A 15,327-nucleotide genomic window follows, 5' to 3' on the forward strand; every position below is an offset into this window, starting at 1 on the left:
CGCTTTTTTGGACTTCATCATCAAAGAAGTAAAGGTTTTGTGTCCCGACCTAAATTGAATCAGATTTTTTTCAGACGGTGCTGCAAGCCAGTTTAAGCAGAAATATCTTTTGGAAAACTTAACATATTTCAAAGAGGATTATGATATACCAGCCATGGGAAGGGCGCCATTGATGGCTTTGGTGGACAAATTAAGCATCTGGTATACAAATCAATCAAATTGGGAGCGCGTGTTTATGATGCTAAGTCATTTAGCGAGGAGGCCAACCAAAGAACTGCTTCAATCTGTGTGAAATTTATCTCAGCACAAGATGTCCAAGATCTCACAGAGAGATTTGATGAAAGATGGATGGATATAAAATCACTGCCAGGTACACATACAACCCACTGCATTAAGGTAGTGAGAAAACACACTGTTCACTACGCTACGTATGCAACATCTGATGACGTTAAAGAATTTACTTTCGCAAACAACATGGACATAGAAGAATTACCAACTCCAATTGCATCAATTTCCCAGCCATCAACATCCACACCTTCATTTGAACTGGTACATCCTTTTAAGTGTGGTGACTTTGTCCTAATCGAGTACCAGAAAGATACAGTAGCAATAGAATTTTAAAATATGTTGCTCTGATAACTGAGATGCACAATCATCAGATATATGTTACACATCTGCGCAAAAGCGATCGTGCAGGGAAAGTCTTTATTGCTAAAGATGTAACAGACGAATTTGGCGTCATTGACAAAAAACAAATATTGCAACATTTACCAGCACCATTTATGGATAACAGAGAAAAATACCACTTATGACAATGCTATCCCTGAAGCAAACTAAGCAAAAACAATAACAATCCATTGACAATTGAGATTACGTAAAGATGGACTTTTAAATATTGCTGTCATGTTTTATGCTTTAGTGTACTCACTTGTTAGGTAACTTTGAGTCTGACATGACAAAATTGAGTATAATGTAAACATAATTTGTTTGTATGCCTACAGTACTCTTTAATGGTGCATATACAAATATTTTATAATTAAATATTTTCTCATAACTACAGATAAATATATTTCTTTTCTCTAAAATATATTTGTCAATTAATTACCGTCAATTAGTTATCATAATATTGTGTCATATCATCATCATATTTTTTTAATAAATCAATTATTTTGAAAGAAAACATATCTAATGAATTGTTAACACTAAGATTCAATGTGATACCATAAAACCATTACTTAAACTTAAAATTTTCAGACTTTCAGATTTTTTACGAATTTATAATAATTGTCTTATATGAAATTGGTAAAATTTAATATCATTTTAGACGTGTTTCAGTTCATTTACTATATATTGTTGTATGTAATATAGTTTGATAAACTTTTGTTTTGATATATTTTTAAAGTTATCTTTAAAATATGTATTTAGACATTAAAAAAAAGCCTAAATCAGTTATACATTACTTTAACTTTTCCAGTCTCAATTAGTTACCATCAATTAGTTACCATCAATTAGTTACCATCAATTAGTTACCGAAGTGCCATAACAAGTCACATAGAGATATCAATCAAGTGAGGTTAATCTCCATTCGTCGCTCTGTTGCTGGGGCCTAGGCCTAGTCTGATTTACATCTTCACCGTCGGCAGTTTGTGATGATTGTACTGGCCTAGGTTCTGGTTCAAACGCATAACCATGTCTTTTTGGTCTAGGCCTACGATTAAACCATGGAGGTATTTATACCTCCATGATTAAACATTGCAGTTTGATCCGTCTATCTTTTCAAATAACCACGCAAAACAATCTTAATCTTAGACTTATTATTCGTATGTATTTTATATCCTAGTTTGTCGAGGAGATCGATCGAGTCGAGCGCAAGGAAGATCGGAGCATCGAGAGTCGCGAGACAGAGAGTAAAGAAAGCCAAAAGGTCGCGCATGCGCAAATTGATTGACTCCCTAGAGAGTAAAAATTACCCACTTGGCTCAAGTGGGTAGTTTTTTTAATTACGTTAATTACGCAAAAATGAATTGGTCAAGCCCTTAAAAACACATCGAGAATGAAAAGTTTGGCTTCCGAAGAATCTGAAAACATATATGTATAATATTTCTGGAACAATACATATATTTTTAAAGATTTTTTGAAAACGCATATTTTTTTTTCAATTTACAGGCAAATGAATAGGGAAAAAGGTTTGTAATTTGAACTATCCCCCCAGATGGCATTTTTTTATGCTTTTCAGAAAACCATGCAGCATACAACAAGTACCTTAATTTAGATGAACTGAATAAAATAAAAATTTGAAATTTTTTGAGAGCACCACCACTTTAAAAAAGAAAAAAAGTCACTCTGTATACTTTATAAATGCTATTTGTTCATAACAATATTATATTTGTTTGAGGATATTGTGTCAGAATATCAATTAGTTACTGTGGAATTGCCCAAAAGCCATATATTACCTATAAATATCAATTAATTTCGCAATAAAACCATGAAACATGATCCTACATCCTAGATAAACTAGTTATCAAGGTGGTCTGTGAAATTCAAGAAGATGACCACCATTAAGGGCCAAAATGGTGCTAAAGGGTATGTTCAGACTCACAGCGTTAAGGTGGCATTATGTAAGCGGTGTACATATTTTTGTGTCTAAACTAGTTAGTTAGGCAGCTGTTACGCCGCGCCAGTGACGTTAATAACCTTAGTGGGAGAGGGTTGCAGGGGGCGGATTTAGATTTTGTAAATCTCCAACGTTATGATCATTAAAACTGTTTACAACACGACAATGTTTTTCACCTTTTTTGTACTCTTTTAAAGTCAGATATTTCAAAATAACAAGTGTAAGTAAAACTAAATTATAATATAAAGTCTAGATTAAGATATCAGCGAAAACATGTCCTAGGCTGGGTTGACGTACCAAAAATTTATTTGCATTGTCCATGCATTATCTAAAGGCGATGACAATGGTGTTTATTAACCCTACAAACCATCCTACGATGATCGACGCGTTGATAATTATAATAACAATACATCGCAGTAGTAGGTTACAAACATTATAGGCTACGATCTACATGTGTAAATATAGTGGTGGTCAGCATCATGAAAATGGTGGTCGGAAAATCCGAGTGGTGGACGGGGCCGACCATCGCTGACTAACCCTAGCTAGATGCGAGACCTAGCTGTTTAAATAAATTGTTATAAATAAAAAATCAATGTTCTTGTATTTTCTATCAATAAAAACAGTCGCTGCTATAGGGGGAATGCACAGCCTTGACTTTCTGGTTTGTCGTCATCGGTCATTTTATGCGTACTTAAACTCAAGGGAACGTAAAATTAGGGTACGTAAAACAAAGGTTCTACTGTATATATTTCTTTTATAACAAAATAAATGTCGTAAAAGAAGCACTGGACGTTTCATAGAACACAGGCGACTCAACTAGTTGGCGGCTCAACTTGTTGGCGGCCCAACCTGTCATACGCTGTGTTATAATGGTTGCCTACTACGTATGTACTACATACACGTACAGTACTGTAATCACTACACAAAATGTTGTAAAAGATGCTCTGGGAATTTTATAGAAATCACCGGTGGCTCAACTTGTCGACGACACAAACCGGTCAAGTGCCGTGTTATATGGGTTGCCTACTACGTTTAGTTCAGTCTCGTAATTGTTATGTTTATTTATATAATATTAAATAATTTAAGTGTTTGGAAAAACGATTTGGTATCAAATGAAAGCCCATAAAATATTCTATCCATTGCTACCCAACTTGTATTCAAATACAGAAAAGTCCTCTATAAAAAGTTTGGGGGGCGTTTTTTGTTATTAGCAGGCAACCATGTTGAATGTATCCTTTGTAGGGTGACAAAAACGATAGGGGTGGATACCACCTTCAGTTTTTGGTTTTAAGGTCAGTTTATGTGGTCAACAGGTCAAACAAGGTCAAAATATAGGATTTTTTTTATTCACGGAAAATCATCTACATCATCAGATCTATCCAAAAAAGTATATTTGAAGATCAACTGATGCATCATATTATAGTAATTATGAGATAAACATTTTATTTTACACATAGAAACATAGGAAATTGATATTTTCTCAAAATGTTGTTTTCACATATTTCTGTAAAGTACACACAGTTTTTTAATAGGCTGTTCCCAGTCTGTTGTAAATTTGTCTTTTTTATGTTGTCCACCAGTCATCGTTTTGATTTTTGTCCGAAAAAATAGGTCAAATGTTATATATATGAAACACACACCATATGTGCCAAAAGATTGGTCTTTTACTATAAAATTATTAATATTACCTATAATAATGTAATAATATTTAGAAAAATTATTAATATAACCTATAATAATGTAATAATATTTAGAAATTTGTTTTTAGAAAAATTTCGAAAACAGAGACCCCCTATATGACCTAATGTCAAGATGTTTTTGTTTGGGTCAGAGACCCCCTATAATGTAATTATTTAAACATTTTTTTCATTCTTTCAATGATACAAGTTTTTGTTGAAGTTTGTTGTTTCAAGAAATCTCGAAATAGAAACCTGGGTATCAATTCTTTGTTTTCAAAAACCGTAACTATTGGACTTTATCAAGGTTGGAAGGAGTGGGAATGGGTTTTCCTTCTTGAGGCCTTCGCATCTATGCTATCTTGGCTGACGGTGATAACAGATATAAAACTCCTTAAGTAATTAAGAGGTCCTTATACACATGGATAAAGACGGTTTTAACGTTATTTACAAACATTACGTTACGTACTGTGTCCAGGTATGGAATCCATTTCTCCAAAAAGACATAAACGCACTTGAAAGAGGACAACTTCATGCGACAAATCAAATTCCAGCTATCCATTCTTATTCATATGAAGATCGTTAAAAGTTTCTTGGCCTAACAACCCTGTATGACAGACGAATTCGTGGTGACTTGATTGAAAATTTTCAAAAGGTTTCGAGGGTGTAGCCAAGGAAGCCAAATGAGATGCAATCTAAGCAGAAATACACGAGGACATCAGCTTAGACTTTTCAAACCTGAATTTCACAAAGGACTGAATATTTGAATAGTTTGCCAACCGAAGTCGTCATTTCTGAAACCACCAACACATTTAAAAACCAATTGGATTCGTTGTAGAAATGAGGTTAAAAGGGTAAACAAGTTATAGGTTCTGCATGACATGGTCAGACTGATCACGAATCACACATAATACACAATATTCTTTCGACCTGACAGATGATAAGGAAGATCTTATATTTAAAGTAACAACTTATTGAAAGAACAAAAAACAGTAGAACTTAAAACTTCATGAGCCACTGAGAAAGCATTGTTCTAAACCTTTGCGGATTTCTATAAGGCAACTGTTTCGATAAAGTATATAAAAACAAAAAAACTGTCAGAAAATCTGCTGATCCACCATTGAAGTATGATCATAGCCCAATTTTAATATCTTTAACCAAATATGACTTCACATATTTTGATGGATGACGTTGAAATACCCACAGATGTTCCAGAAGAAAACTTAAAAACATGATGGTCATGCACTATAGGATTCAGTAAACATGGCTGTAAAACATTTGGTGACAATGCAAGCATTTATGCAAGTTACCTAGATATTTTGTCATTTTGTTGTATTTGATCATTAAATTGGAAAGGGGTGGATAAAAGCAGTGACACGATTGAAAGGATAGTTCCAATGTACCAATCTGTACTTCCGTATGTGTTTTGGGCCACACTCATCGGTTTGGAGGAGAACAAATATCACAAAGTTTTCAGACATTCTTCTATGTCAATAACAAAGAGCTTGCAATTATACATGAAAGTTGATGTTATATGCACTTTGTAACTCCAATATCAACCGTACAAAAGTATGGACGATGTCTGGTATAGTGAACAATAAAGTGGTTGAAAACCTATTTAGAATAATTTAACCAGCTTCCATGCCATTACAGGTTGCAGCACGTCATTATTTGCTGGTTATGGGAAGAGGTCCTACTGGAAATCATTTGTAACGCATCCACTCCTTGTAAATGGAATTAGATTAAGAATAAGACTTTGCACGTACAGTGTACATTAAAGTTTAATATTGCCAAATATATGGTACTCTTGAGCAGATAACTGTATAAAAACAGACTACTCTTTGGAGGGTCTTGAAATGCTACCGCCATCTAGACTCAGTGACCATATACCATTAACACTAGTGATATATATTTCCCTTAAATATTAAGTATTTCACTTTACTCAATAAATATTTAAGTACTGTATTTCCACTTAGGGAAAAACTTATAATTTAAAAAACTCACCTATGGTGAATACAGACATCATAGAACCTAAACATACGAGCCAACTATCAGGCAGAGATCATCATGTGGCCTAAATAAATCGGGTCCTTTGGAAGCCCCTAACCCAGTTGTCAGTTTGGAACTTGTTACATGTGTATGTAAACTAAAGAGCCAGATGAAGTTGTTACCGAAAGCATGCATGTGTGGTTGTAATTCAATCGTTTGCCGTTACCCAGATGGCCAGTAGGCATTACATATCAGTGCTGGAAGAAATACCCACCTCAGAGCGTTTACCTCCTTCCATCCAAGAAAATTTTCGAATATTGGCATGGGCCCATGCCGCCCATTACTCCCAACCAACAAACCCTCTGTGACCGTTTTAAAATGAAATTTAAGACATTCCAGTAGGCCTCCAATTTCGGTTATATTGATAATCTAGGACTCATCCTCTCCATCCCTTGAACACCTTCCAGGAGTGACTCAAAGAGTTTAAAATCTTCCCAGTACAATTCTGGTCTTTTTGACACCACACTATAACCATCAGCCCCAGGCTATCATGAAAATTATTATTAGCTTATACCATGGAGAAATAAGTTTCTCTATGCTTATACGTTGTTGACCTTATAACCTTGAAAATGACCTTTGACCTGAAATTTGAGAGTGGCATCTACCCCTATCTTTTTTGTCATCCCATAAGGGATATATTCCACATGGTTGCCTGCTATTAATAACAGAAAATCCCTCCCATGATGAAAAAGCTCACATTGGCCGCCCTACTATTAGCTTTTGAAAAACATTTTGATACCAAACTTGTTTTGGTTTCATATGTTTTTGGCGCATTTTTGTCTAATTTTCTGCAAGCTACACATCTGAGATGGCGGATCAAGCTCCCAATAAACGCTGGTGCGCATGAGAATGGCGAATTCAAAGTCACTTTCGGGATGATGGCTGTTTATGTTGTATACCGCCCTCTGGGTATTGACCTCTCATCTTTGTTGTTTATCTCCAATGCATTATTGTTTACTTTGAATAAAGTTACTTCATTATTATACCTCAAGTATCGGTTATTCAGTTGTATTGTCTGTGTGAGTATTGTCTATATATACCAAGTTGGAGTGGTGGCAGCATCAGGAGACGAAAATCCTACGCAACACATTCTACTACCCACAAGGATATCGACCTACTGTTTACACAGGTCATCAGGCCCGTATGCAACATTTATAATGGGGTGCGAGCAAAGCGAGCACCAATGGCTGGGGGCCAGGGGGCCACCAAGGGCCCCCGGTCAGGGTCCAGGGGCCAAAGGCATGACAAATTTTGCGTTATTTGACGTTCTAAAGACTGATTTAAGACTCTTTGTTGTGGCTTGGGCTAGTTAACATATTTTTGTTTGTATACCATTGATAATGTAAATTTTGTATATATATAATGATATTGTCTTTAGTTAAACAAGACAAGAAAAAATACCAACCGAGGAAATAGTGGACCTTTTGGCAAGTGACTGACCGGGTTATACTATAGCCGCCATAAAACTTTGTTCGTTAAATGGAGGAAAAACGTTTTCATTCAGTACACTTGGTGTAAACATACACATAAATGGCTGCATGAAATCGTGCCCTTAAGCAATGGTGCTTAGTTAAAAATTAAACATATTGGAAAATTGGCGTAAAAAACTACACGTTAACATTAGATACTAAGTTTGCCACCTTTCTGGTGAAAGGTTTTCCGTGGGCCAAGAAAACTAGAGCTTCCCCACTCCGAGGTTTCACGATGATGATGGTGTTGAAGAAAATGTAGCTAATGCTTTAACCGCACAGCAGAAGGCAACCACGTTAGAGCTAATGTTAGGGAATATTACTAACTATTGCCCTGTCATCTTCAGAAACACTATAGTAAAATCATTCACATCATTGCATTACGGATTCCAATCTAGTGGAGCTCACTTCTTGGAGTTTGCTAACATTAGTCCAGAGACCTAAATACCAATGTTTGCTAGCATTCATTGATGACAATCTTCTCCAAACAGACAGTGTTATAACTCATCACAACCAACCGATCGCTGAAGATGAAGAACTCAGTTCTTTCACTCTTCACTCCCCCAACTTGTTAAACAGATATGGCACAGAGGTTCCGCTTCCACACACTAGCGTCTATTAAGCCTGAAATTTCTCAAGCTATGACATCATTATTAGAGGAGATCAAAACTTCAGACGACGCAAGAGTCGCGTTCAGCGGTTTTACCGTTTCAAAGACTGGCTTCTCTTCCATCATCCTGTTCCTGCTACCCACTAAAGGCATCCCATATTCAAAACAAACTACAAAAAGGCTGCCCATTTTGTAAACAAGTGTGGAAGACCTGACCGGCACTTTCTCAGCGAATGTAAGTTCGCCACTCGATCAGATCTCCAGCACGCACTGTGATATGGCCAGGTAGTTACAAACTTACACTCCCAAATGACCTTACCAACATTGACAATATTGAACCTCGTATTGACAATAACACAACAGTTCACACTTACTTCTGGATCTGGATAGCATTCTTCCTCGCCACATACTCGAACAGTTTTCTAGCCTCCACAAGGAGTATGACAATGTTTTTAACCCTCCCTTTAAAGGTTATAATTGTGCAGTATGACCATTTATTGCCACCGTCAATATGGGGCCAGTCCAACCTCCACAACGCAAAGGTCGACTTCCCCCGTATGCAAGAGACAAACACAAATTCGACGAGCTCGAAGCTCTAGGAGTTTTTGCCCATCCAGAGGATATTGGAGTTGCTGTAGAATATCTCAATCCTTCATTCCTCGTCAAGAAACATAAAAGTAGTTTCACGTTGCTTACATCCTTTGACGATGTCGGCAGGTACAGCAAACCACAACAGTCGCTCATGCCTGACGTGGACTCTACACTTCGGACAGTGGAAATATATTATACAGATCTCACCAAAGCCTTCTACCAAATTCCAATTTCTAAGGGGAATACAACCGTTGCGCAATGGGCAAGCCAGGGTCAGAAACTGCCTTGGAGGACCTTCTAAGCAGAGTAATGGGTAATTTTATAGAAGGCTACAAAACTCACTGATGACCTTTACTGCGGCGGTGATACAATTGAAGAGGTTCTGACCATATGGAGAAGAATTCTCTAAGCCCTACAGTATCAGCCCTACTAACGCTACAAAAACAGTTATCTGTAATGTATGTACAGTAATGCGACATTTATATAGCGCTATTTCATGAAGATCAGAGCGCTGTGGACTTATCTCAGCCAGATGCCATCACTGCGCTGTTCTTCGCACTATTCCACATACCGTTATATACCACCAACTCATTCTAGTGATGTTAGAGTGTGTAACATCATTTTACAGTCGTGTGCATTATTGACAGCAAACGCACGACAGTCTAAGGCCTCGTTTCTGTTGCCAAAAATATACCGTATATATACGGTATATTTTATATACGGTATATTTTTTGGCAGCAGAAATGGGTCTCATAAAAAATATACCGTATATATATGCGGTATATATACCGCATAAATATCCCCATCATTTGTGGATATTATACGGTATATTCCAAAATATACCGTATATTTCGTACCCCGTTTCTGCTACACTCAAAATATACCGTATATGTGACCCGGCCCATGACACGAGGTCAAAAACTAACAGAGCGTGACGCGTTTGTTTGGTTTTTCTGCTGCATTGACACACACGTGTATAAGCAAGCAACAGATCAAAATATCACTGTGGACTGAAGAAATAACTATTTTTGCAATTCAATTGTGGGGAGAAGCGAAGGTTGGGGGAGACTGCATGGTAACAGAAGAGATACCGAGATTTATAAAAGTATCTCAAACAAAATAAAAGCAGAATTTGTGGTAGACTTAATAACGCCAAAGTTATCGGCAAACGCCGTCGTCTTCTTTGCATAAATCTAGTCAATGCCCATTCTACATTTCTAGATTGTTTGTGCGGTGTAAATTCGTTGCCACTTCTGCTCATTAGATTTAAAATAGAAAACAATTTTATTTTATTTTTTTATTTTATTCAAACTCATTCAACAGCGGGAAACCCGCCCCTTACAGAATGGAATAAACTATACCATATAAAAATATATATAAATCTTAAAATCTAGCAATACAAATTTATACAATTTTACTAATTTTATTACAAAAACAATTATAACGGTCAAAAAAGAGATCAATAGAATTATCTTTAACAACACAATTATTAAAAAGAAGACAAATACGACGTTTTGAGAAACCATCATTGTTTTGTTTTTGTCATGTAACCTCACTACACGAGACTCTAGGTCAATCCATACTTCCGTCTCACGAAATGCATTTTGGGCAATGAAAGCCAACTTTTTTACAGCCCACCCACGAAGTATGTGCAGCGGAAACAATGCACGAATTTCATATACGGTATATTTATACGGTATATTTATACGGTATATTTGGGATTGGCAGCAGAAACAGGGCCTTCGAGACAGATTAATTCGCCTTTGTATTGACCTACGCCCACTTGATGGCCCATACGCTGTAATCTGCACTGACCCTGCACCTAGATTCGCTTTGTTAGTTAGTGATAAAGGGTATTGCTAAACTGTGCAAACTGCGCAAAACAAGCACAAACAGCGCAAGCCAAGCGTGGGTAAAATGTGAGATTTTACAGTGTAAATCATGCAAACCTAAAAAAAACCTGCGCAAACCTTCTCCAAATCACTTATTATTGGTTGCTGCCTTAATAATAATTTGCATGGGATGATAAAGTATAAAAGTGCAATACTGGATATATGGGATATAAGTGACAACATGCATGAGAGGTGCACGTTGAAGTATGTTAATCAATCGGCAGATTTTAATGATAAAATATGAATATGAAATAAGTTAGAGAATAATAAAACTACAGCTGCTTACGGACACAAAAAAATTAAATGATGCTCAGACTTTTTTTGGATGTTGATATTTTGTGGAAACACAACATAGGCCTTACGGCGAAGCTGAAATGATGCCTGGAAAAGCAATCCCGTTCCTCATCAAGCATAATACTTTTTTACCACATATTCTGTTCTAAATAAATACTAATAGTACAAAAAGTAAAAGTTCCACAAAAAAATACCTGGCGTTTGGTAGAAAATTACCGTTAAAGTTGGTAAATATGCCAACGATTTCTTACGAAATAGCGAGGCTGAAACAACTGGTGGCGCACTATAACTAGACTGTACTATTATTTTCACGGTTTATAAGAAATATATAGGCAAGTTATTTATTATCAAAATAGATTTATTCTTTATTTTTTTAAATAAATTTGGTGAATACAAATTTATATTAACTCTAAAATTGAAATTTAGAGTTAATAATTATCCCCCGACATTAAAACATTTATAATTACAAATGGCTTCAACTGTTCGTATAATGGTTTCTCCCGACAGGTAGGCTATTAATAGCAGTAGAAATACAGCAGCAATAATGCTAAGTTTATACCGTAGGATGTACATAGTGACTGATATGATTTAACTGTGAAAAATATAGAACACATATTCCTAGTAATAAACACCAATGCAATAGTAAATTTAAATTATTAAATAAAATACAAACATCAAATATTTGTTTTGTTTCAATGTAATTGTATTTATTCTCATGGTTAATATTTTTCTTTATATTCTCATGGTTACACAATTTCTTTTAATGGTTACACAATTTCTTTATATTCTCATAGTTACTATTTTTCTTTATATTCTCATGGTTACAGTTTTTATTATTATATTCTCATGGTTACATTATTTATTTATATTCTCATGGTTACAGTTTTTATTATTATATTCTCATGGTTACATTATTTATTTATATTCTCATGGTTACAGTTTTTATTATTATATTCTCATGGTTATATTATTTATTTATATTCTCATGGTTTCCATTTTGTTTTCATTTTTTTTAAATCTTTTTTTTTATTCACATGCTCACAGTTTCTGTTTGCTTAACCATGGTAGTGTTTCACATTGGTTATAGTGTAGGCCTATTACATTACAGTTACTTTTTATGATGATTTTGTTGCATTCAAAACCGTATAAACTACAGTATATTTCATATTCATCTTCCTCATATAGTCTAATTCCTCATAGTCCAATTCATCATAGTCTAATTCATCATCTTCAATGCCATAGTCTGGTGTGTCTTCTTTTTCTTCTTCTTCTTCTCTTGTCCTGTTTTCACACTCATCTCATTCACACTCGAACAGTTAATCCTAGAGCAAGTGACTTTGGAGTCTGCCTTCTTCCTTTCCAAGGTACAGGATTTCCTGGCATATCGATAAAATTTTCGTTCGAGTTTCTTCAGTAACATCTGAAAATGAGGTTTGTATAGTATCTTCTGCAGCACCAACACACTTTGCGATTAGATTAAACAACTCATATGGCACAATTTCAGATATGTCAACATCATTAATGTCTGCTGCTCTTGGAGGCCATTCACTCTGCATACCTTTGTTTGATTTGATGGCATTATTTACTATCGTACCTGCAAGTATATTTTATAGCATTCGATGAATGAAACATAGTAATAATAAATTTATATAAAGCATATACTGTATTGTGTACAGCATTTATGATCGACACCACTTACTATCATAACAGTTTTGTTTTTTGAGTGCATACAGCTTTCACCTCTTTGATCCACAGCATTTCCTTAATTATGCAATAACATTTATTGTTGTTATTTAAAAATAAACCAATATATACAAGTTATTGTATTTTAACCGTACCTGCAAAATATAGAGTCCTTAGTTTGTCTCTATTGTCACCATCAGTGGAGATTTTGTGTGTTGTAGAAGTAGTTGGAATATCTATGTCATACTCTGATGATTCATCTGTCTCCGTTGTACTTTTTCCTGATGACAAAAATGGATCAGCCACAAATCCAGGGGATACATTGCTAAAGTACACCAGAACTGATTCATTTCTAATTAAGAAAAAATAAACAAAATATTTAGTTTGACCAATCCACAAAAAGATTTTTTTTTAAATTATCCCTGGTGAAATAATCATTTAATATAAACACACTAAGCAACTAACCTTCTTGTGGGTGAATGAAAAATTAGGTTAGGATAATCCATCCTGAGCTTCTTCTTCAACACGTCTGATCTATAAATAACAGATTAATTGATTATAATTAATTGTTACACAGATACAATGAAGAAATTATTACAGTAACTGGATCTCAAAAATATTACAATTATTTCATCGTTTTTAAGAAGAGATCGACAGCCTACCTTATAGTTGACAAGTAAACATTTTCTGTTTTTTCAATTGATTTCATGAAAAGCTTTTGGAGTTTTGCGAGTCTTGGTATCTCCTGTCCATACTGTAACCGTTTATCAATTACATCTCTGCAAAATACCTTATAGCTTTGCTTATATGTTAAAAAAACACTTTCCAATTCCCTGTAAATAATAATAAATATTATTAAAATATATTTTAATATTTTATAGATTTTGGTGTTTAAAAATTCAACATTTAGACTGAAGCAAATAAAAAAAAAAATTCAAAATGTAAATTCAAAAAACCAACAAGAGTTTTAGAAAGTTACGTTTTACTCACTTTCCAGAATATAGAGCCTATATTGGTATTTAACTAAAATTAATTGTGTAGCCTACTGAATAATATATACTGTATAATATAATATGGCCTAGGGCCTAGGCCTACGTAGTAGTACTGGTACTACAGTAGTAGAAAGCCCAATCAACAACCAAGCACAGAAACTCTAAGAGCACAATATAGATCTAGGCCTATCTATAGATATATAGATCAGTAGCACCCTATATACTGTATCATTTAACTATATTATTAACTCTTAGAGTATTCTGATAATAATCGAAACCAAATATTACCTTTTTTAGTCGAGATGTATCAGTATATCGCCTGTAACAGGTAGCATGAAAACCTAAGCCTGGATGCTCGCGTACGACATCGTCAAACGATTTACCTTCATCAGACATACCAAGAAGCTCCGTCAAATGTATGGCGATTTCCTTGCCGTCTCCATCTAATTTTATCCAACTCTTTGGACAGAGCAACACTTTATTCCATCGAATCTCAGTAATTGGACTGATAATTTCATTTGAATGCTTGTAAATTTGGAAAAAACATTTCAACTTTACTTTGTCTAAGCGAGAAGATCCTTCCTCGTCGGACGCCATTTCGTGTTTACATCGTGTGATTTTGACGTCTGCTGCCTAAACGTCGCGTATGATTGGTTTAACTGATGTCATGTGATACAAAATGGCAACTGCGAAAATATATTCTTTTATACTTTTAAAATCAAGATTTCTTTAAAATGTCAGGAAAATTTTCGTGGAACTTTTTAATACGTGATTAATTTATTTTTATGTATATGAATCAAGAGAGTTCACTTATTATGCTTAATGAGGAACAAGAAAAAATGTTTTCATCTTCACCGTAAGGCCTAACACCCATTTGAATTCGTTTTATTTGTGTGTGTGTGTTTTTTTATTTTAGTTAATTTACATTTTTTTTTCATGTTTTTTTATATTTTGCAATTTTTTTTGTGAGGTTTCGTATCTTTTTTTGCTATTTTGTGATTACATTGTGGTCTAGTTTTGATTTTTAGCTTTAACCGGTGATACTTAATAATTACACATGTCGCGGATTGAACTTGAACGTACTAAGAATAGATATCAATTGCCACGGCGTTTTACTCACTGACTGAAACTGTGATTTACGGTCATTCTGTTCAAAGAATAGGTAATTAATTAAAACTTCAACCATGCGATCATTCGATACGGTTGACTAAAGACTGTTGTTATAGCGGCCCGGTATGATATTTGTAGATCGATCGATAGATTGAAATCGTACACTGTATGTAGGCCTATGCCTCGCACTTTTGGAAATGATAAAATGATGCCTCGCACAAATATTTGGCGTACCTCACTGTCCCGCACTTTGTCAACACTCAACAAATTACGCCCTCGAGTCTGTAGACTGTTTGGTGAATTCATGGAAAAAATTATTGCATATAAAATTACATTTTTTTAGTAAT

The 15,327-nt window shown here is 34.9% G+C and overlaps 2 protein-coding genes across 2 annotated transcripts in view; both read right to left on the reverse strand.

Annotated features, from left to right (window-relative positions):
• LOC140053868 (nuclear hormone receptor E75-like) overlaps window positions 1–15,327 on the reverse strand; it is a 62,772-nt gene that overhangs the window by 46,719 nt on the left and 726 nt on the right. The window lies entirely within an intron of this gene.
• LOC140053870 (uncharacterized) lies at window positions 11,808–14,749 on the reverse strand. The gene is made up of 5 exons (XM_072098600.1): window positions 14,159–14,749; window positions 13,541–13,711; window positions 13,344–13,412; window positions 13,034–13,230; window positions 11,808–12,789 (listed from the first exon to the last, which is right to left on the reverse strand). The coding sequence occupies exons 2-5, from the start codon at window positions 13,585–13,587 to the stop codon at window positions 12,518–12,520; spliced, it is 585 nt and encodes a 194-aa protein (XP_071954701.1). The 5' UTR covers window positions 13,588–13,711; window positions 14,159–14,749; the 3' UTR covers window positions 11,808–12,517.

The sequence above is a fragment of the Antedon mediterranea genome, chromosome 7 (genome assembly GCF_964355755.1).
Source record: "Antedon mediterranea chromosome 7, ecAntMedi1.1, whole genome shotgun sequence".
Taxonomy (NCBI): Eukaryota; Metazoa; Echinodermata; class Crinoidea; order Comatulida; family Antedonidae; genus Antedon; species Antedon mediterranea.

Coding starts and splice junctions, on each gene's coding strand:
- LOC140053870 (XM_072098600.1), bottom strand. CDS start 13,587: ATGAAATCAATTGAAAAAACAGAAAATGTTTACTTGTCAACTATAAG. Junction 13,413..13,540: donor GTTTACTTGTCAACTATAAG/GTAGGCTGTCGA, acceptor TGTTATTTATAG/ATCAGACGTGTTGAAGAAGA. Junction 12,790..13,033: donor AAGGACTCTATATTTTGCAG/GTACGGTTAAAA, acceptor ATATACTTGCAG/GTACGATAGTAAATAATGCC.